Below are 23,664 nucleotides of genomic sequence, written 5' to 3' on the forward strand. Positions count from 1 at the left end.
CTTTTACAATGTAACGTGTTTTTAAAAACAGAGCTTGTGTTTTACTGTGAATGCTCTGAACTTAGATTATATATCAGGTAAGGAGGCAACTTTGATAAAAAAAAATCTTCCTAATGATTTCAGTAAAACATACCCTAGTATTCTGAAGCGTTGTAAATTCCCAGCTCAGACAAACCCATATTTAAATGTAAGAACAGGAAACCTTCCTTATTTGGGAATTCAGGATTCTTGATTTCTAGTATTTCTTGCTTCCTGCTGCTGCTCTATCCTCAATCAGAAAGGCTGCCTACAGATAGTCCCTCCTAGAGAGAGAGAAGCAAGTGTTAAAGTTAAGTGCTTAAAGACTAAATCTCAGTACCTAGCTTACAAAGCAAGGTTTGTCTGTTCACGGGAATCTCTTGAACATCTATCTCTTCTACTAACAAAAAACAGCACATTATTTAAAACTGCAGCTCAGAATCAAATAAAGATGCTTTAGAAATGCACACTATTAGAGGTTGATGCTTATTTTAAAGCTATTCACCAGGACCTACCCTTTCAAGTTGATGGTTTCAAGATACCTAGCCTGGACCTCCAAAATACAGTGCTCACCTGTAGTCAGCCTACATGTTCCCTATCACACTTAACCAGTTCTCTCAAGACAGTCCTTGTCAATCCATATTAGTGAAACTGTGTTTCTTTGTAACAGCTTTCAGGAATGTATTCCTAAAGGATAAATGGCTATCAGTGACAATATTAACACCACGAAAGCATTTTATCTAACTACTCAAGTGGAATCCTTCCAGATTCTTAAAGATACAACAGTTGGGTAGAATTACTTTTAATCTTAATTTCTTTTGACTTTTAATAGTTAAGACTTTCTTTTTTACAATATAAAAACAGAAAATTCTGTAAATTACCTATATAAAACATTTTACAAATTCTGATATTTAAAATTAGGCTATACAAAAATATATATTAATTTATCAAAGTGGTAAAAAGACATACATACATGCTTTAGGTAACGAGTGTTCACAATGTAAAAAGTTCTTTGTTCTACCAAAGGTTTTTACCAGAGGATTAATATACAAAGTTGAAAACAATGGCAAATTTGGAAAAATTAAGTCACAAATTCAACTTTTGGAGAAGTCAGAACTAGCAACCTCTCTTAAATCACTTTAAGGGTGAAGATAAAACAGATCTGAATCACCTATTGCATAGGCTGTAATAATAAAATGAAATAATGTTATTTGACAATGCTTTATAAATTATAAAAGCATAGCCCTGGCCAGTTGGCTCAGGGGTAGGCGTCGGCCTGGCATGCAGAAGTCCCGGGTTCGATTCCCGGCCAGGGCACACAGAGAAGCGCCCATCTGCTTCTCCACCCCTCCCCCTCTCCTTCCTCTCTGTCTCTCTCTTCCCCTCCCGCAGCCGAGGCTCCATTGGAGCAAAGATGACCCGGGAGCTGGGGATGGCTCCTTGGCCTCTGCCCCAGGCGCTAGAGTGGCTCTGGTCGCAACAGAGTGACGCCCTGGAGGGGCAGAGCATCGCTCCCTGGTGGGCAGAGCTTCGCTCCTGGTGGGCGTGCCGGGTGGAACCCGGTTGGGCGCATGCGGGAGTCTGTCTGACTGTCTCTCCCGGTTTCCAGCTTCAGAAAAATACAATAAATAAATAAATAAATTATAAAAGCAAGGACTATCAGTAGTATTCCCTAGGTATGTTTATATTATTTTTCACAGAGGTTTCACAGAACTACATAAAGGTTTGGTTGAATTTAGGAAGAAATAAATATTTTAATTTTAGTAAAAACTGATTGAAAAAAATCTAGACAATAAAACTGCTGAATTATGTAACTGAAAGATAGTCTAGTCACCAGAATGATGTGTAAATTTCTATTCACTGTATAAAGGCACATCCATATATAAAATATATCAGTAGTCAAGATATAAGTCAGTCATATTTTGATATTTTTGCTTATATTAATTCAAAAATATAATCCTCTCCTGTCTGTATTGAAAGTGTTGTTTGACTTCTTCAAGAACTGTACGTCACCATAGTAAGATTCTCTTCATTTCTAGTCTCATATTTCATTAACCTTACTTTTTCTAAGTGAAGCTGTCAGCATTTGATACGAAATGGAAGACTGAGATAACTAAATTGAGGGAGGATAATGTGCTTATAATAAGAAAGCTAATGACATTTCAAAAATTACTTATAAGGCAAGAAAAATATTTTATGTTACTCAAAAGATAAAAGAACACTGGTGGATAGAAAGACCCTCAAAATCCTATACATTATTACATATCCCTTTACATCAATGCTCTTGAACATTTCAAGCATGAAATGTTTCCAAGTTCTAGCCATGTGTCACACTTCTCTAGTCTTCATCTTTCTAATTATCTACAGTCATGTGCTGCTTAACAATGGGGGCGTGTCATTACATGATTGCATGATTAGGAAACTGCATCTTTGTATGAATATCATAGAGTACACTATAGACACCTAGATGGTATAGCCTACTACACACCTACACTACATGGTACAGTCTATTATTACTCCTAGGCTACAAGCCTGTATAGCACATTACTGTCCAAAACATCCGAGACTAAATCAAGCACAAGAAAATAATGCACTCAAGAGACCTGGTATTTACGAGATGTATGAGGCTGCTGCCAGTCTAACACAGCATACTGTTTTATAGCAAACTTTTTATAATAGGTAGAAAGAATACATTCTAAAATAACAATAAATAGTATAGTAAATCACATACCAGTAGCATAGTTGTTTTATCTTATTGTTATCAAGTATTATGTACATAAATGTATGTACTATACTTTTATACAACTGGAAGTGTGGTGGCTTTGTTTACACCAGCATCTCCACAAACATGTGAGTAATGTGTTGTTCCATGAGACTATGATGGTTATGACTACAATGTGATAGGAATTTTTCAGCTCCGTTATAATCTTATAAGACCACTGTCATACATGTGGCCTATTTGACCAAAATGTCAGTATACGGTGCATGACTATAATCCAAAATGTGCAAATTCAGACAAAGTTAAACTGTGTGCATGATAAAAACTCTCTATGTTTAGATTGTGTTTTTGCTCACAGTGTGGGTAAAATAAATAACTTCTGAGTGGCTGATAAACTTTAGTGCATTGGCTCTTCACTGGTACCTTGAGATACGAGCAGACCAACATACGAATTTTTTAGACAAGAGCTGTGACTCGGTCTGTATTTTTGTTCGAGATCCAAGCAAAATTTCGAGATAAGAGTCATGATTCGGGAAGCTGCCGCTAGTTGGTGCGTTGGCGCATGGGTCCAGTATCGGCAGTACAGCACCAGCATCTTGTTCTTTCTCATGTGTTTCTTGCAGAATCAAGTTGAATCTCATACACTGTACTCATTCTTGCATCATTTTTGCATTTTTCACTAACTTTTTTTGTGTGCTATCATGGGGCCGAAGAAAGTGTAAAGGACAGTGGTGAGAAGAAGAAAATGTCGTCGGGAGAAGTAAAGCAAGAAGTAATAGAAAAACATGAGCGTGGTGTACGAGCGATTGAACTGGCAAGGCTGTACGGCCGCAATACATCTACAATTTGTACCATCCTTAAACAAAAGGATGCCATCAAAAGCACAAATCCAGCGAAAGAAACTACAATTCTGTCCCAATTAAGGATAAATATCCATGAAGAAATGGAGAAGCTTCTGCTGGTGTGGGTGAAAGAGAAAGAGCTGGCAGGAGATACAGTGACGGAGACTGTAATATGCAAAAAGGCACGTATTATTTACTGCGACTTGAAGAAAGGACCATCAACCTCAAAAGAGGCAGCAGAAGATATGTTTAAGGCAAGTCACAGCTGGTTTGAAAATTTCAAGAAGAGATCTGGCATCCACTCGGTGGTGAGGCATGGTGAAGCTGCAAGTGCTGACGTTAAGGCGGCTGAGGAGTACATCGCACATTTTGCTGCACTTATCGCAAAGGAAGGCTTCATTCCCCAACAAGTGTTCAATTGAGACGAAACAGGACTGTTTTGGAAAAAAATGCCCTGGAGGACTTTTATCACCACAGAGGAGAAGAAGCTGCCAGGCCATAAACCCATGAAGGACCATCTGACTTTTGCATTGTATGCAAATGCTATCGGTGACTATAAAGTAAAGCCACAATTAGTGTATCATTCCAAAAATCCTCAAGCCTTTAAGATACAAGATTCTTGCCTGACCAGGTGGTGGCGCAGTGGATAGAGCATTGGACTGGGATGCAGAGGACCCAGGTTCCAGACCCCGAGGTCGCCAGCTTGAGTGCAGGCTCATATGGTTTGAGCAAAGCTCACCAGCTGGGACCCAAGGTCGATGGCTTGAGCAAGGGGTTACTTGGTCTGAAGGCCCAGTCAAGGCACATATGAGAAAGCAATCAATGAACAACTAAGACGTCGCAACGAAAAACTGATGACTGATGTTTCTCATCTCTCTCCGTTCCTGTCTGTCTGTCCCTATCTATCCCTCTCTCTGACTCTCTGTCTCTTAAAAAAAAAAAAAAAAGACAAGATTTTTAAGGAAAAACTGCAGGTTGTGTGGCGCACCAATGCTAGGGCATGGGTTACACGACAGTTTTTTATTGAATGAGTAAATTATCTTTGGTCGTGCAGTGAAGAAATATCTTCAAGAAAATAAACACCCGATGAAAGCATTACTAATCCTTGATAATGCTCCAAACCACCCACCTGGTCTTGAAGATGACATTCTCGATGAGTTCAAATTCGTGAAAGTCCTCTACCTCCCACCCAACATGACTTCAATCTTGCAACCTATGGATCAGCAGGTCATTTCCAACTTTAAAAAGCTTTACACAAAGTACTTGTTCCGCCGCTGCTTTGAGGTGACTGAGAATACAATTCTAACCCTTCGAGAATTTTGAAAAAATCACTACGACATCGTGACATGTTTACGCATTACTGACTTGGCATGGCAAGGGGTTACAAGAAGAACCTTGAACACGGCATGGAAATAGTTATGGCCTGATGTTGTTGCAGACAGGGACTTTGAAGAATTCGAACCAGAGACCCAGACCGAGGTAGAAGCATTGGAGATTGTGTCCTGCGGAAAGTCGATGGGTCTGGAGGTAGATGATGGTGACGTAAATGAGCTCGTCGAGGAACATGAGGAGGAACTCTCAACTGAGTAGTTGAAGGAGCTACAGATGATGCAACATACGGAGCTTCTGCAAGAGATTAGTACTGAGGAGGAGGTAGAGTCGGAGGAAGTGAGTTCTACAAGTGAAATTAAAGACATATTGGCAATGTGGGAGTATCTTTCAAGTTGCATTGAAAAGAAACACCCAGAAAAAGTTTCAACTGGTTGTGCTTCAGCACTTTTTAATGATACTTGTCACATTTCCATAACATTTTAAAAGGCAAGCAAAAGCAAACCTTTTTGGATAGATTTTTTTTTTCATTCATTTTAGAGAGAGAGAGAGAGACAGACAGACAGACAGAAAGGAGGAGCAGGAAGCATCAACTCCCATATGTGCCTTGACCAGGCAAGCCCAGGGTTTCGAACTGGCGAACTCAGTGTTTCCAGGTTGACACTTTATCCACTGCGCCACCACAGGTCAGGCTGGATAGATTTTTATTCAAAAGTCCTGCAAGTGAAAGTGCCGAAAGTGCAGCCAAAAAGGCAAAAACAGGTGGTGATTAATTGAAAAATACGCAATGTTAAGCTTAGGTTAAGTTTAAAGTTAAGAAAGTGCATTTTTTTACAATTAAGTTTTTGTGGTTTCATTTTAAGTAAAAGTGCAGTTTTAGTTTTGTTTAAAGTAAAGAAAATGCAGTTTTAGTTTACATTTAGTGTTAAGAAAGTGCAGTTTTAGTTTACATGTCTGCAGTACCTGCATACCCTCCCTCCCTCCCTCCTCTTCCACCATTCACCTCTGTTAGCCGCACTCGTCTGCCTCCAATGTAAGAATACAATAAATACTAAACACTTTTTTCTTTTATTTCATATATTTTGTTATGTATTAGTAAAGTATACATGTGTGTTTCTTAATTAAAAACGTCTTTTTTCATAATTTAGGATGGTTTGGGGATGTTTCACGGGGCTGGAATGGATTTTCAGTTATTTTAAATGGGAGAAATTTGTTTGATATACGAGTTGACTGACTTACGAGCTCGGTTACAGAACGAATTAAAATCGTATCTCAAGGTACCACTGTATACATATTTCATTGTTAAAGGCTTTCTTTTGTTTAATTTCAGATTCTCTGTTCTAATAGTCATGCTTTAACAAAAATTTCTACTTTCTTTACATGTTAATTACTGTCTTTGTTTAGTTCAATATTCTATTTCCACAATTTTATACACTAACAAGGCTTACTTATAGTGAGTTCCTTGAAACTAAACATAGTTATAGTGGACACGCTTAACTTGAATTTTTTTAGTGTGCTCAAGGGCAGGCAATTAGCCTATGGACCATTTAGGCCACCACAGGTTCCATTATCCTTAATCCTTTTACCCTAGGTAAAATGGATTCTATGAAAAACCTAAAGACTAAGTTCAGCTACTTAACCAAGAGATTGAGACTAACCTTGACTATAGGAATAGATATTTTAAGAGCACAAAAAATTTCAGGACTGTGTCCAAAACAAATATACTAGATTATTATATATCTTTACTTGTTCCTTACAGAGTAGAATTTCTTTAATGCCTAAAATGGTATGGTGAAGAATAAATATATGAGCCCTTCTTTTAGTTCCTGCTATCCATTCTGAATCATTATTTTGGTGAACCTTAAGTACAAATTTCAGATATCTCAGCTAAATTTCTGAAAGACACACAAGACTAGGAAGATAATCCTAAATACATTTTAAAGAAATTTTAGTGAAAGGGGAGGCAGAGAGACAGACTCCTGCATGTGCCCTGACTGGGATCCACCCGGCATGCCCACTAGGGGGCAATGCTTTGCCCATCTGGGGCTGCTGCTCCACTGCAACCAGAGACATTTTTTAGAACCTGAGGTGAAGGTCATGGAGTCATCCTCAGTGCCTGAGGCGAACTTGCTCAAGCCAATAGGGCCATGGCTGCAGGAGAAGAGAGAAAGAAAAAAAGAGAGAGAGAAAAAGAGACAGAGAAAGAGAGAGAGAAAAGGGAGAGGGGTGGAGAAGCAGATAGTAGCTTCTCCAGTGTGCCCTGACCTGGAATTAAACCAGGGACACCTACACGCTGGGCCAATGCTCTATCACTGAACCAACTGGCCAGGGCCCTAAATACATTTTGTACTGTTTTCTTACTATGTATATTTCCAATTGCTATAAATCTCACTTTGATTCACTTTGATTTCTACTTTCCTATTACAAATGAACGTTAATAAAATTTTCAACTATAGATAAATTTTTGATATGTGTACTTAAAACCTATGTACTCTTATTGATCAATGTCAACCCATTAAATTTAATTCTCTTATTTGTTTTTAGTGAGTGAGAGACAGGCAGGAAAACAGACAGACAGACAGACAGGGAGAGAGATGAGAAGCATCCATTCGTAATTATGGCACTTTGGTTGCTCACTGATTGATTTCTCATATGTGCCTTGCCTGGGAGGCTACAAATGAGCCAGTGACCTCTTGCTCAAGCCAGTGACCTTGAGCTTCAAGCTAGCAAACTTTGGGCTCAAGCAAGCAACCCCACACTCAAGCTGGCAACCTTGGGGTTTTAAACCTGGGTCCTCAGCATCCCAAGTCAACCCTTTATCCACTGCGCCACCACTTAAGACAAATTTAAATTTTAAAATAAAATTATAAAATAAATTACTTTAATTCTAGGCTATCCTTTGAGGTATTCAAAAATAATTTATTAGAATCCTTGCCTTGAATATCAAATAAATATTGATATAGTGACTTAACAATGACAGAATATGTAAGAAAGCCTTAGCATAGGGCCTGGCCAATTAGGAGAGTCTGAATACAGACATTTATTTTCTTTTTAAAATTTATCTATCTATCTATCTATCTATCTATCTATCTATCTATCTATTTATTTTTTTAAGTGAAGGGAGAGTGAGGGGTTGGGGAGGAGCAGGAAGCATCAACTCCCATATGTACCTTGACCAGGCAAGCCCAGGGCTTCAAGCTGGTGACCTCAGCATTACAGGTCAACCCTTTATGCACCACCACAGGTCAGGGCCAGACATTTATTTCCTAATCCTAAAATCCAAAGTAAACTGCATGCCTTCTCTTTAAAAACAGGGTTTTAGGAAATGAGAAAAATTTAATAATAACCACGAGAAAAACATTAACAAATCTAAAATCTAATTGTATTTATCATAGCCTACTATATACACTTCCAAACACATCTAATTTTTATCATATTAATATGATTCAAACTAAAAATTTAGTTCAAAGCCTAAGTGATTCTGTTAACCAGAATTCACTTATTATTTATAATGAACTATGTTGTAGTAGATTATGCTCTTGTTTTTTTGTTTTTTAGATTGTATTTGTTCATTTTTATTGGAGAGAGAGAGAGAGAGAAAGAGAAAGAAAGAGGAAAGTGAAAGAGAACAGGAGGAGGAGCAGGAAGCATCAATTCCCATATGTGCCTTGACCAGGCAAGCCAGGGGTTTCGAATCAGCAACCTCAGCTTCCAGGTTGACGCTTTATCCACTGCGCCACCACAAGTCAGGCCGATTGTACTCTTCTTACTGCTCTATTTAATGGTTTATTTAACTGATTTGATGACTGCTATCCCCATCGGGGACAATAAAATAATTAAGAATATTCTGTTCATTCTCCACTTTCAAGGTTACTTTTATTTACACAATACCCACACCGTACCTCCATCACAATTTATGGTAGTAAAACAGGTTAGCGCTAACTTTTAAAAGCAATTTGGCTTCAACAAAATGTTTATATCCAAAAGAGTAACACAAAAGAAAGAAAATATTATATGCAAGAAAGGTGTCGATTGCAAATATTATCAAATATTTTCAACTTAAAAATATTCAACAAGAGTTAAAAACATAAATAAATTTAGCACTGTCTAGTAGGATGACATATGTACATTGCGTACAACCCTGTAGTTCCACTTCTAGATACATACCCAGAGCAGGGGTTGGGAACCTTTTTGGCTGAGAGAGCCATGAACGCCACATATTTTAAAATGTAATTCCGTGAGAGCCATACAATGACCTGTGTACGTTACGCATTATCCAATAAAAATTTGGTGTTGTCCCAGAGGACAGCTGTGATTGGCTCCAGCCAACCGCAACCATGAACAAGAGCGGTAGGAAATGAATGGATTGTAATACATGAGAATGTTTTATATTTTTAATATTATTTTTTTTATTAAAAATTTGTCTGCGAGAGATGACGTCAGAGTAATGGCGGGGTAGGAAGCGATACCGATAAATCTCCCCCAAAACTCAACAAGATCTTCAACCAGAAACAGAAAAACCTATACTTGGAGCTTCCAGATGCTTCGCAATACACCCAAAGGTATGATTGAGTGAAAAATTGGCTAAATATATAACCAAACCCCGAAGGAAATAGGGAGTAAGAAATGCTCCGCCTTCCTCACTAACCTAAACAGGGCGGCTTTCTCTGGTAACTGTGAATATAGAAACTGAGGAGGGCAAAGGGGGTGAATACATCCAGGCCGCGACACAAACGGCCGAACCAGGCTGTGGCACGGAGATCCAAGCCAAGGAAAATCTGATCCTGTGGCAACCCGGGCAATACAAGCTAACACTCGCGCCAAACCCAAACAAAGAAAGACAAGCAGCGCGGACATTTTACCCGGTCTCCTGGTTGGTGCGCAGTTAGTGGGCGAGAGATTTCTTCCTAAGCCCCGGAAGTGGGTGCCCGTGTTGCCCCACGGAGAGGCAGGGTCAGAGGCCTTTCTGAGGGCCGAGGGCAGAGTCTCTGGGCAGCCCCAGCGCCCTGGGAAAGCCACGCACGGGAGGGAGTGAGAACTAATTCCAACGGTGGAGATTTTCCGTACTGGAGGGTGTTTCACTCAGAGGGAAACGCGGCCGGCCTCATATCCGGGTTTGCGTGCGCAGATAAGGAGTGAGCGATTCCTCCGAGTGCCTCGGCAGTGCGCGCCCGTGTTATCGCACAGAGGGGCAGAGTCAGGGGCCTTTGTGTGGGCGAAAGCGGAATCTCAGGCCGCCCCAGCGCCTTGCAAAAGCCGCGCACGGGGACGGAGCGAGACTCAATTCCAACGCTGCAACTTTTCACTGCGGTTGGGGGTTTCACTCAGAGCGTGAGACTGCTGGCCGGATATCCTGGTCTGCGCGCGCAGCCAGTGAGTGAGAGTTTCCTCCAAGCACCCCGGAAGTGGGCGCCCGCTTATGTTACCGGAGAGAGTGGCAGAGCCAGAGGTCTTTGAATGGCCGGAAAGCCCGCCTGATTATGCTAGCAGCTCTGACTGACTGAGCCTTACCCAGAGCCCTGTGCTGAGTGGAAATAGAGTGGGGAGTTGCCAGCTCTTTGAGCCTCTTACTATCCAGGCAGAGGCAGCAGCAACCCCATAGCTGGATTATCAGGCTACTAATTGAGGAAGGAAAGACTAGGAGAAAGGCTCCAGGAACACGGACTCTCTCACTGTCGGAGCCTATAAATGCTAATAGCCTCGACTGCCAACGAGACTAAAGCACAATACATGACATTGCCATAGAGACTTATCAACTGCAAACCTCCACCTGAGCGTGGCAAAGGGGCAAAACCCGGGGTACAGAGTCACCGACCAGGAAGAGGGAGAGAAAAGAAAAAGCAAGAAGATAACCTCTCAAAATCAAGAATAATCTGCAGACTTTATAACCTATCCCATTTTATTATATTTGTTCGTTTGTTTCTCTTATCTTCATTCTTGATACTTTTTTTTTCCTCCTCCAATTTGGCCGATTAACTCTCTACCGGTCTTACTCTCTCCTCTCCTTGAACTACACTACCCATAAGTGTTACATCTCCCATTATCTTTTCTCTTCTCTTCCTTTCTCTCTATGAGGGTTGCACTCCAAAACCCTTAACTCTCTCTCCTTTCTTTTTTCTTCTTTTAGTGGTTCCCTCTTTTTTTTTTTCTCTCTCTCTTTCTTTTCTCCCTCTATATTAGTTTCTTCCTTTCTCCTTTACATCTCCTCTCATTCAAACCTCAATAACAAACAAATTATCTTATCTGGGACTCAAACTTATGTTTGTGGCATTTTGGGGGGTTTTTACTTCACCTTTTTAACTCACTAGCAGTGCTCCCATCCCTGGCTCTCCATATTATCTAGTTCTTGTTCCACTAAATACAATAGTAATTTTTTAATTTGTCCCCCCATTTTTCCGTTTTCCTCTTAATCCTCTCATCATAACTCTTAGACAACCAACACCTAAAAGCAAATCATTTTATTCTTGACCCAAATTTTTTCCTTATTTGCTTTTTGTGGGTCCATACGCTCTTTTTTTTTTTCTTTTTTTCTTTTTTTTTTTTTTTTGCCCCTTTATTACTTTTCCCCAAGTCAGGCCCTCCATCACAGGCATTGTTTGTTATAATTCACAGTCCACCACAAGATTTTATCAAGAAAGAGGGGAGAGGAGAGGAGAGGAAAAAAGGAGGGGGGGAATAATTTCCTTTTTATTTTTTTTATTTTTTTTTAAATTTTTATTTTATTTTATTTTTATTTCATTATTAATTTTTTTTAAAAAAACAACTCTTTTCGATTTTTTTTGTATTATTTTTTTAAACTTTTTATTCTTTATTAAATCTCATTAATACGATCAACAAAACCACCCTCAGATGCCATTAAGGAAGAGAAAATCGAATATCATGGATACAAAAGAAAGAGAGGTAACACAGCTAGATGAGGAAAAATCTATGGAGAAAAAATTTAATATATTGGAAACCTTGGAGCTAAATGACAGAGAATTCAAGATAGAAATCCTAAAAATCCTCCGAGATATACAAGAAAACACAGAGAGGCAATTTAGGGAACTCAGAAAACAACTCAATGAACACAAAGAATATATGTCCAAGGAAATTGAAACTATAAAAACAAATCAAACAGAGATGAAAAACTCAATTCACGAGCTGAAAAACGAAGTAACAAGCTTAGCTAATAGAACAGGTCAGATAGAAGAGAGGATTAGTGAAATAGAAGACAAGCAACTTGAGGCACAACAGAGAGAAGAAGAAAGAGACTCAAAAATTAAAAAAAATGAGATAGCCCTACAAGAATTATCTGACTCCATCAAAAAGAATAACATAAGAATAATAGGTATATCAGAGGGAGAAGAGAGAGAAAATGGAATGGAGAACATACTCAAACAAATAATAGATGAGAACTTCCCAAGCCTGTGGAAAGAACTAAAGCCTCAAGTTCAAGAAGCAAACAGAACTCCAAGTTTTCTTAACCCCAACAAACCTACTCCAAGGCATATCATAATGAAATTGACACAAACCAACAGCAAAGAAAAAATTCTCAAGGCAGCCAGGGAAAAGAAGAATACAACATATAAAGGAAGGCCCATTAGATTATCATCAGATTTCTCAGCAGAAACTCTACAAGCTAGAAGAGAGTGGACCCCAATATTTAAAGTCCTGAAAGAGAGGAACTTTCAGCCACAAATACTATACCCATCAAAGCTATCCTTCAAATATGAAGGAGAAATAAAAACATTCACAGATACAGAAAAGGTGAGGGAATTTATCATCAGAAAACCCCCACTCCAGGAATTACTAAAGGGGGTTCTCCAATCAGATACAAAGAACAAAAAAAAAACAGAGTCACAAGTAAAAGCTCCAAGAAGAACACAATAAAACCAAATTTAAACTGTGACAACAACAAAAAGAAAGAGGGGGAGAAGATGGAGATTAACAGTAGCAAAGGACGATGGAGTGCAAAAGTACTCACAAAATAGTTCGCTACAATGAACAGGGTAGGGACCCTTTTCATTATTCAAAGGTAACCACCATTGAAAAAACCACCACAGAAGCACATGAGATAAAAAAGATAGCAACAGTGGAAAGATGTATGGAATACAACCAAATAAAAACAAAAGATAGAAAAACAAAAGAGAAGGATCAAACAAGACACAAAACTAACAGAAAGCAAGATATAAAATGGCAATAGGGAACTCACAAGTATCAATAATTACACTAAATGTAAACGGATTAAACTCACCAATAAAAAGGCACAGAGTAGCAGAATGGATTAAAAAAGAAAATCCAACTGTATGCTGCCTACAGGAAACTCATCTAAGTAACAAGGATAAAAACAAATTCAAAGTGAAAGGCTGGAAAACAATACTCCAAGCAAATAACATCCAAAAAAAAGCAGGTGTAGCAATACTCATATCGGATAATGCTGACTACAAGACAGGAAAAATACTCAGAGACAAAAATGGCCATTTCATAATGGCTAAGGGGACACTGAATCAAGAAGACATAACAATTCTTAATATATATGCACCAAACCAAGGAGCACCAAAATATATAAGACAGCTACTTATTGATCTTAAAACAAAAACTAACAAAAATACAATCATACTTGGAGACCTCAATACACCGCTGACGGCTCTAGATCGGTCATCCAAACAGAGAATCAACAAAGACATAGTGGCCTTAAACAAAACACTAGAGCACCTGGATATGATAGACATCTACAGGACATTTCATCCCAAAGTGACTGAGTATATATTTTTCTCCAGTGTACATGGATCATTCTCAAGAATTGACCATATGTTGGGCCACAAAAACAACATCAGCAAATTCAGAAAAATTGAAGTTGTACCAAGCATATTTTCTGATCATAAAGCCTTGAAACTAGAATTCAACTGCAAAAAAGAGGAAAAAAATCCCACAAAAATGTGGAAACTAAACAACATACTTTTAAAAAATGAATGGGTCAAAGAAGAAATAAGTGCAGAGATCAAAAGATATATACAGACTAATGAAAATGACAATACGACATATCAGAATCTATGGGATGCAGTAAAAGCAGTGATAAGAGGGAAGTTCATATCACTTCAGGCATATATGAACTAACAAGAGAGAGCCCAAGTGAACCACTTAACTTCCCACCTTAAGGAACTAGAAAAAGAAGAACAAAGACAACCCAAAACCAGCCTAAGAAAGGAGATAATAAAAATCAGAGCAGAAATAAATGAATTAGAGAACAGAAAAACTATAGAAAAAATTAATAGAACAAGGAGCTGGTTCTTTGAAAAGATCAACAAAATTGACAAACCCTTGGCAAGACTTACCAAGGAAAAAAGAGAAAGAACTCATATAAACAAAATCCAAAATGAAAGAGGAGAAATCACCACGGACACTGTAGATATACAAAGAATTATTGTAGAATACTATGAAAAACTTTATGCCACTAAATTCAACAACCTAGAAGAAATGGATAAATTCCTAGAACAATACAACCTTCCTAGACTGAGTCAAGAAGAAGCAGAAAGCCTAAACAGACCTATCAGTAGAGAAGAAATAGAAAAAACCATTAAAAACCTCCCCAAAAATAAAAGTCCAGGCCCTGACGGCTATACCAGCGAATTTTATCAAACATTCAAAGAAGACTTGGTTCCTATTCTACTCAAAGTCTTCCAAAAAATTGAAGAAGAAGCAATACTTCCAAACACATTTTACGAAGCCAACATAACCCTCATACCAAAACCAGGCAAGGATGGCACAAAAAAAGAAAACTACAGACCAATATCTCTAATGAATACAGATGCTAAAATACTAAACAAAATACTAGCAAATCGAATACAACAACATATTAAAACAATAATACATCATGATCAAGTGGGATTCATCCCAGAATCTCAAGGATGGTTCAACATACGTAAAACGGTTAATGTAATACACCATATCAACAAAACAAAGAACAAAAACCACATGATCTTATCAATAGACGCAGAAAAGGCTTTCGATAAAATACAACACAATTTTATGTTTAAGACTCTCAACAAAATGGGTATAGAAGGAAAATATCTCAACATGATAAAGGCCATATATGATAAACCATCAGCTAACATCATATTAAATGGCACTAAACTGAAGGCTTTCCCCCTTAAATCAGGAACAAGACAGGGTTGTCCACTCTCTCCACTCTTATTTAATGTGGTACTAGAGGTTCTAGCCAGAGCAATCAGACAAGACAAAGAAATAAAAGGCATCCATATCGGAAAAGAAGAAGTAAAGGTATCACTTTTTGCAGATGATATGATACTATATATCGAAAACCCCAAAGAATCCACAAAAAGACTACTAGAAACAATAAGCCAATACAGTAAGGTCGCAGGATACAAAATTAACATACAGAAGTCAATAGCCTTTCTATATGCCAACAATGAAACAACTGAGAAGGAACTCAAAAGAATAATCCCCTTCACGATTGCAACAAAAAAAATAAAATACTTAGGAATAAACATAACAAAGAATGTAAAGAACTTATATAATGAAAACTATAAACCATTGTTAAGGGAAATCGAAAAAGATATAATGAGATGGAAGACTATACCTTGTTCTTGGCTAGGAAGAATAAATATAATCAAGATGGCTATATTACCCAAAGCAATATACAAATTTAATGCAATTCCCATCAAACTTCCAATGACATTTTTTAAAGAAATAGAGCAAAAAATCATCAGATTTATATGGAACTATAAAAAACCCCGAATAGCCAAAGCAATCCTAAAGAAAAAGAATGAAGCTGGGGGCATTTCAATACCTGACTTCAAACTCTATTATAGGGCCACGACAATCAAAACAGCATGGTATTGGCAGAAAAATAGACACTCAGACCAATGGAACAGAATAGAAAGTCCAGAAATAAAACCACATATATATAGTCAAATAATTTTTGATAAAGGGGCCAACAACACACAATGGAGAAAAGAAAGCCTCTTCAATAAATGGTGCTGGGAAAACTGGAAAGCCACATGCAAAAGAATGAAACTGGACTACAGTCTCTCCCCCTGTACAAAAATTAACTCAAAATGGATCAAAGATCTAAACATAAGACCTGAAACAATTAAGTACATAGAAGAAGACATAGGTACTCAACTCAGGGACCTGGGTTTTAAAGAGCATTTTATGAATTTGACTCCAATGGCAAGAGAAGTGAAGGCAAAAATTAATGAATGGGACTACATCAGACTAAGAAGTTTTTGCTCAGCAAGAGAAACTGATAACAAAATAAACAGAAAGCCAACTAAATGGGAAATGATTTTTTCAAACGACAGCTCAGATAAGGGCCTAATATCCAAAATATACAAAGAACTCATAAAACTCAACAACAAACAAACAAACAATCCAATAAAAAAATGGGAAGAGGATATGAATAGACACTTCTCCCAGGAAGAAATACAAATGGCCAACAGATATATGAAAAGATGCTCATCTTCTTTAGCTATTAGAGAAATGCAAATCAAAACGGCAATGAGATACCACCTCACACCTGTTCGATTAGCTGTTATTAGCAAGTCAGGTAACAGCAAATGTTGGAGAGGCTGTGGAGAAAAAGGAACCCTCATCCACTGTTGGTGGGAATGTAAAGTAGTACAACCATTATGGAAGAAAGTATGGTGGTTCCTCAAAAAACTGAAAATAGAACTACCTTATGACCCAGCAATCCCTCTACTGGGTATATATCCCCAAAACTCAGAAACATTGATACTTAAAGACACATGCAGCCCCATGTTTATTGCAGCATTGTACACAGTGGCCAGGACATGGAAACAACCAAAAAGCCCATCAATAGATGACTGGATAAAGAAGATGTGGCACATATACACTATGGAATACTATTCAGCCATAAGAAATGATGACATCGGAACATTTACAGCAAAATGGTGGGATCTTGATAACATGATACAAAGCGAAATAAGTAAATCAGAAAAAAACAGGAACTGTATTATTCCATACGTAGGTGGGACATAATAGTGAAACTAAGAGACATTTATAAGAGTGTGGTGGTTACGGGGGGGAGGGGGGAATGGGAGAGGGATAGGGGGTGGGGAGGGGCACAAAGAAAACAAGATAGAAGGTGACAGAGGACAATCTGACTTTGGGTGGTGGGTATGCAACATAATTGAACGACAAGATAACCTGGACTTGTTATCTTTGAATATATGTATCCTGATTTATTGATGTCACCCCATTAAAAAAAATAAAATTATTTAAAAAAAAAAAAAAAAGAAAAGGAAGACAAAAAAAAATAGAAAATAATATTGTAAATAAAAGAAACATTTTTGCCCTGGCCGGTTGGCTCAGCGGTAGAGCGTCGGCCTAGCGTGCGGAGGACCCGGGTTCGATTCCCGGCCAGGGCACACAGGAGAAGCGCCCATTTGCTTCTCCACCCCTCCGCCGCGCTTTCCTCTCTGTCTCTCTCTTCCCCTCCCGCAGCCAAGGCTCCATTGGAGCAAAGATGGCCCGGGCGCTGAGGATGGCTCTGTGGCCTCTGCCTCAGGCGCTAGAGTGGCTCTGGTCGCAACATGGCGACGCCCAGGATGGGCAGAGCATAGCCCCCTGGTGGGCAGAGCGTCGCCCCTGGTGGGCGTGCCGGGTGGATCCCGGTCGGGCGCATGCGGGAGTCTGTCTGACTGTCTCTCCCTGTTTCCAGCTTCAGAAAAATGAAAAAAAAAAAAAAGAAAAAAAAAGAAACATTTTATTCATTGCAACAATAATACACTATAATATGATAAATGCATAATAAAAACATCTGTAATATTTAAAAAAAAAAAAAAAATTTGTCTGCGAGCCAGATGCAGCCATCAAAAGAGCCACATCTAGCTCGCAAGCCATAGATTACTAGAGAAATCTGGAACAAGCCATAGGTGCCCTAGAGAAATCTGGAACACGTATACCGCAAAAAAGCTTACAGTTTTGTGTATGCATGTAAGTGTAAAGAAGGATGGAAAATCGTGTCTATTTTCTGAATTCTAATTTTCAAAGAGAAAAACACATCCTCAGATTATGTTGCTGAACCTCATAATTATGTAGTCACTGAATACAATCTTATGCAAAGTACCAAACTGGAGGCTTCTATCCATCCAGTAATACTGCTTTTGCACTGGGAGCAAAATCTCTATTTTAAAAATATTTAATCACAAAGAAACCAAGATGTACTAAATTTACCACAGATGAAATCTTTAGTTGGGTAGCAGAGAAAAATAAGCACTCATTTCATTAGTCAATGATCCTGGAAACACATTTTTATAATTATATTATATAATTAAGTTAAACTCAAAATACTTTTTCCCAAAATACATTCTCACCAATTCTTAGATCCTCTCTGCCAAAGACTAGTTTAGGTTTTAAACTAAATAGAACTGAGGCCCTGGCCGGTTGGCTCAGTGGTAGAGCGTCGGCCTGGCATGCAGAAGTCCCGGGTTCGATTCCCAGCCAGGGCACACAGGAGAAGCGCCCATCTGCTTCTCCACCCCTCTCCCTCTCCTTCCTCTCTGTCTCTCTCTTCCCCTCCCGCAGCCGAGGCTCCATTGGAGCAAAGATGGCCCGGGCGCTGGGGATGGCTCCTTGGCCACTGCCCCAGGCGCTGGAGTGGCTCTGGTCGCAACAGAGCGATGCCCCGGAGGGGCAGAGCATCGCCTCCTGGTGGGCAGAGCGTCGCCCCCTGGTGGGCGTGCCAGGTGGATCCCGGTCGGGCGCATGCGGGAGTCTGTCTGACTGTCTCTCCCTGTTTCCAGCTTCAGAAAAATACAATACAATACAATAAAATAAAATAAAATAAAAAATAAATAAAAAATTAAACTAAATAGAACTGTTTCCAAGTATACTATTATGAATTCAATTGGTACAAATCTTTTTTTCCTTCTCCCAAACCTCAGCCATAGTCAGTATACAGTTAGTTCTCTTTTCCGCATTACTAATAAAAATTTAAGTTAAACACAGAACTCCAAACCCCCAACTGTGTAGTAAGTGATTAATTCCAATGTGCTTAGAGAGATCAAACAATGTGAATATAACTAATGTTAAAAATATTTTTGAGCTTTGCCTCCTTAGTAATATTTATATACTGACAAATTAATAATTCTGAACATACAGCATGATTAGTATGAAATTGAATTTTTATTTATAACCCATAACAATGAGCCTTATAATGAACATTCAGTTTACCAATACCATGATCTAGTTAAGTAGGCTAAGTCAACATAATTAATACATTAACGGATCAAGTGTCCAGTTTATTAATCATTTGCAATCTATGAAGAAATTCAGTAATATCTCTAACTCAAAGAGTCTGAAATTAGTTCACACTAAATTAGAAAGTGAAGTTCTAAATTCATTCATGCCTCTAAACTATGAAGCCTTAGCCAAGTTATAGAATGTAAAAATCCAAATTTCCCCATCTATAAAATAGAAGGACACTATTACATCTGCTCTGGTTATCCCACAAGGCTATGTAAAGAAGAAATCAAATAATCCATGTAAAAATTCTCTGAAAAATATAAAACACAAAGGAGATAGAAGGTGGTATTACTAGTAGTAAGCAGATATTATCCCAGGAGGGTCAAGTACACTGACGATGATTCACTGTATTTCTACCAGAAAAAAACACTAAATGTTATACCTATAAGGTTAAGTTTTTTTTAAAAGGTCTGTATTTAATTTTTTTTATAAAGAACAAAAAGCTGAATAAAAGGAAATTAGAGGAAGATATAGTGACAGAATTTGAATAGAAGAAAAATTTTCCAAAGTAAGGGGAACACACATTATTGTAAAATAATTTATGAAAGGCAGTGTCAATTCTTTAGACTAAGTGGAATGAAATCATGGTAGAGAACTAATATTTAATACTTATTTAATATTTAAGACTCACCTCTGCCCATTTAAGAATACAGGTCATACAGAAGACATGATTACAGCTTTCTGGAAAACCAACTTCCTTCTCTAATAGGCAATTAAGACATATTGGACATCTGTCAGCTTCACTATACAAGAGGTCAGTGGTAGCAGTATTATCTTTGTTTTCTTCACCTGTAAAGTAAAACAGCCACATATGCTCTCAAGTTCTCCAGACCAAATGACTTATCATATTTACAGCAGTTATCACGTACTGCTAAAGGGCCTTTCTACTATAAACTAATTAGATCTGGATACACTACAACAAACATACTCCTTAAGCATAAATAATAGCTCCAATGTTAATTTATTTATAGATATATGTTTATTTATTTTAGCGAGAGAAGAGAGAGACAGGTAGAAGGGGAGAGGAGGAGCAGGGAGCATCAACTCCCATATGTGACTTGACTGGGCAGGCCCGGGGTTTTGAACCGGTGACTTCAGCATTCCAGGTCAACGTTTCATCCACTGTGCCACCACAGGTCAGGCTATTATTTTAAAATTAAATTAATGAAAAGTTCTTCTCACTCCCCTATTAAAAAATATAAATTAAGCTTCCGGTTCCAAACCCCAGTCTTGCCCAGTCAAGGCACATATGGGAGTTGATGCTTCCTGCTCTCCCCCCATCCTCCTCTCTCTAAAATAAATAAATTTTAAAAAGAAAATAAACAGTCACATGGTTCAAAAATTTAGAAATAAAAAGGTTATAGTGACAAATCTCCCACTCATATCTACTCTCATCAATCCAGTTCCGTCCGTTTTACAACTGTTAAGTTTCTTCTCTGTTCTTCCAAAGACTTTTTTAATGCATAGACAAGCAAATCCTAATACATGTTCTGTCAAACCCCCTTTACACAATTGTTGAAGCACTAATGCTAGAACACTATATACAACATACCAGCTGGCTTTTTTTGGTTTGTTTAATCTATTGATGAATAATCCTTTGTATTCAAACTTTGGCTATTACAACAATGCTATAATAAAAAACTTTGTCATTTCACATTTTTAATAGTATATTTATAGAAGTAAATTCCTAAAAATGAACTTGTTAAATCAACATGTATGTATATTTCTAATTTTAATAGCTAGACCAAATTGTCCCTTAGGATTTATACTAATTTAAACATCCACCAGCAATTTAACTAACATATAAAATTATGCACTGGTGACTCAAAAGTAAATAAAGAAAGCTCTAAGATTCAACATAAAATAAAACCAAAATAAATAAATGGTCAGGTGATACACGAACAGTTTACACCAAACAAAAGGTAAATCTGGGATGGTCCTAGAAACGAATGTCCACAGTCATGTACACATCTGGAGACTAACCGTAGGACTAACCCAGGCAGGGAAACCGTTTCTGGGAGACTTCCATGTTAAACCAAGACCCTCAAATGGTGCTAAAGTAATTCCAGCATGGGTTTAGGAAAAAACAAATACAAATCCTCTGGAGAAAACCATCTCTAATTTAGTTCCCCTGGATTCCACCGACTAAATCGATCAATTATGAGCTCATAATCAAACATTACCATACCAAAGAAAATAAAATGCCTTAAGTAAGAACCAGCAGAAAAAAATATTTAGATTTACTTATTTTTATATTTATTATAAATTTAGATACACAGTGGCTTCAAATATCAGAATTTTCAAATACTATATAGAATGATTAAACAACAGACTAGACTGAGAAGAAAAAAATATTTGTAAACTGGAAGAGAGATTTGAGGAAACTACTTAGCCTGTAAAAGACAGACAAGGAGATGCAACCTGTGAAAGGTTGGGAAATGAGGTCAGACCGAAGTCTAACGTACTAATTGAAGTCTAGAAGAAAAGAATAAAGGAGAGGCAATGGCTAAAGCAGTAATGACTAGGAAATAATAAAACAAACAAACAAAAATCAAGATCCAACAAAGAAAGGACACACAAGTTATGCTGAACAGGAGAAAGAAAAATAATCCATGCTTAGAAACAATGTAGCAAAATTGTACAACATTAAAGAAGAAAATGTATTAAAAGCAATAGAAGAAAAAGACAGGTCATCTAAAAGTGAATGACAAGGCTATAAAGAGATTTCTTGACAGTAAGAAAGAAAACCGCCCTGGCCGGTTGGCTCAGCGGTAGAGCGTCGGCCTAGCGTGCGGAGGACCCGGGTTCGATTCCCGGCCAGGGCACATAGGAGAAGCGCCCATTTGCTTCTCCACCCCTCCGCCGCGCTTTTCTCTCTGTCTCTCTCTTCCCCTCCCGCAGCCAAGGCTCCATTGGAGCAAAGATGGCCCGGGTGCTGGGCATGGCTCTGTGGCCTCTGCCTCAGGCGCTAGAGTGGCTCTGGTCGCAATATGGCGACGCCCAGGATGGGCAGAGCATCGCCCCCTGGGGGGCAGAGCACCGCCCCTGGTGGGTGTGCCGGGTGGATCCCGGTCGGGCGCATGCGGGAGTCTGTCTGACTGTCTCTCCCTGTTTCCAGCTTCAGAAAAATGAAAAAGAAAAAAAAAAAAAAAAGAAAGAAAACCAAAAAATGGCTGAATGGGTGCTACAAGGAAAAAACAACAACAACTATCAATCCAGAATTGTATATCTATTTTTGAATAGTTCTGAAGAGAAGAAAATAAATACGAAAACTTAAGAGTTCATCACCAATAGACTTTCCATTAAAGAATTTTAAGGTTTTTTAGAAGAAATGGAATGGAAAAAACCACCACCTCAAATACTATCTGTATCAAATATCATTTAATTTGTGCTATTAAAAACCAAACAAGCAAACAAAATGATAGATGACTATAACGTATAAATCTAGACTAGGATGATCAGAGTTAAAGTGTTTTAAGGTTCTACTGTTGGCAATGAAGATTAAAATATTAACTTTAGAAGAGGAAAATGTATACCACCAATAAATCTGAAAATAGTTTTGCTTCCAACATACAAGCTTTATAAAAATGAAAAGTTACCTTCCATATCTTCATACTCCTGATCTCCCACATTTAGAGTATATACAGTTTTCTTCTTCATTTCTCCTTGAAAAGAGGTTTCCTATAAGATAAATTATAGTATTTTTAATGTATGCCTTCTCCCAATAATATAAGACCCAAAAGTCAAGAAATTATTTTACACAAAGAACACAATACAAACCAGTAACTTCTGTAGATAATCCAGTACACTTTTATACTGCTTGCCACCAAGCACAGAGACTTACTTAAAAGAAAAGCCTTATAGAAGTATTAAGCAACAAAAAGTAAATGAGAAATTGTGTTCAGACATAAATACAATTGTAAGCTTAGAAAAAAAGAGATCAATTTGGACTAGATTTTTTACTAAAGGTTATAGGTTATTTATATATGTTGAATTCAAGGCAATAAAGGAGTGACATAGTATAAAGGGGGGAAAAGCAGTTAGCTAGGCCAATCTGACAAGAACAAGAGTGAGTGATTAAAAGTGTTTAAGTGTGTGAGCACACGCACACGTGTGTATACTGAGGTAGGGTCAGCATGCCTGCCAAGAAGCTCATCTGAACAATTACAGAGAGGGATAATGAAAGCAATAAGCAGAGCAATGTAAATCAGGTAGGGTAAGATTATAGCAGTATCTAATGGTTGACTGAGGAGTTTAAATTCAATCTTATAGATTCCCCTGAAGAAGACAAACATGATAAAAGTGATGGATTCTTTTTAAAAGAAACATTTGCCAGCAAAACACAGGATGAATTAGAGTGGGGAGATATTAGAAGCAGGGTAACTGAAGCAGAGATTTGCATAGCTAGGGTACTTGCTGTGAACAGAAAAGCAACAAATTGAAGAGCTGAAGAATTTCTAAGATTTGATGACTAAATAAATATAAGAA

General features: G+C 38.0%; 1 protein-coding gene across 4 annotated transcripts in view; it reads right to left on the reverse strand.

Moving 5' to 3' along the window:
• Window positions 1–23,664, reverse strand: part of SCAF11 (SR-related CTD associated factor 11) — a 102,938-nt gene that overhangs the window by 43,042 nt on the left and 36,232 nt on the right. For 3 of the 4 annotated variants that reach the window (XM_066369023.1, XM_066369022.1, XM_066369021.1), the window contains exons 2-3: window positions 22,776–22,857; window positions 19,808–19,965 (exon numbers count right to left, since the gene is read on the reverse strand). In XM_066369023.1, coding sequence (XP_066225120.1) covers window positions 19,808–19,965; window positions 22,776–22,836 — 219 coding nt within the window. In that variant the 5' untranslated portion in view covers window positions 22,837–22,857. Of the gene's footprint in view, window positions 1–133; window positions 303–19,807; window positions 19,966–22,775; window positions 22,858–23,664 lie in introns of those variants that run through there. The other variant, XM_066369024.1, reaches the window with a different exon arrangement.

The sequence above is a fragment of the Saccopteryx leptura genome, chromosome 2 (genome assembly GCF_036850995.1).
Source record: "Saccopteryx leptura isolate mSacLep1 chromosome 2, mSacLep1_pri_phased_curated, whole genome shotgun sequence".
In the NCBI taxonomy this organism is placed as follows: Eukaryota; Metazoa; Chordata; class Mammalia; order Chiroptera; family Emballonuridae; genus Saccopteryx; species Saccopteryx leptura.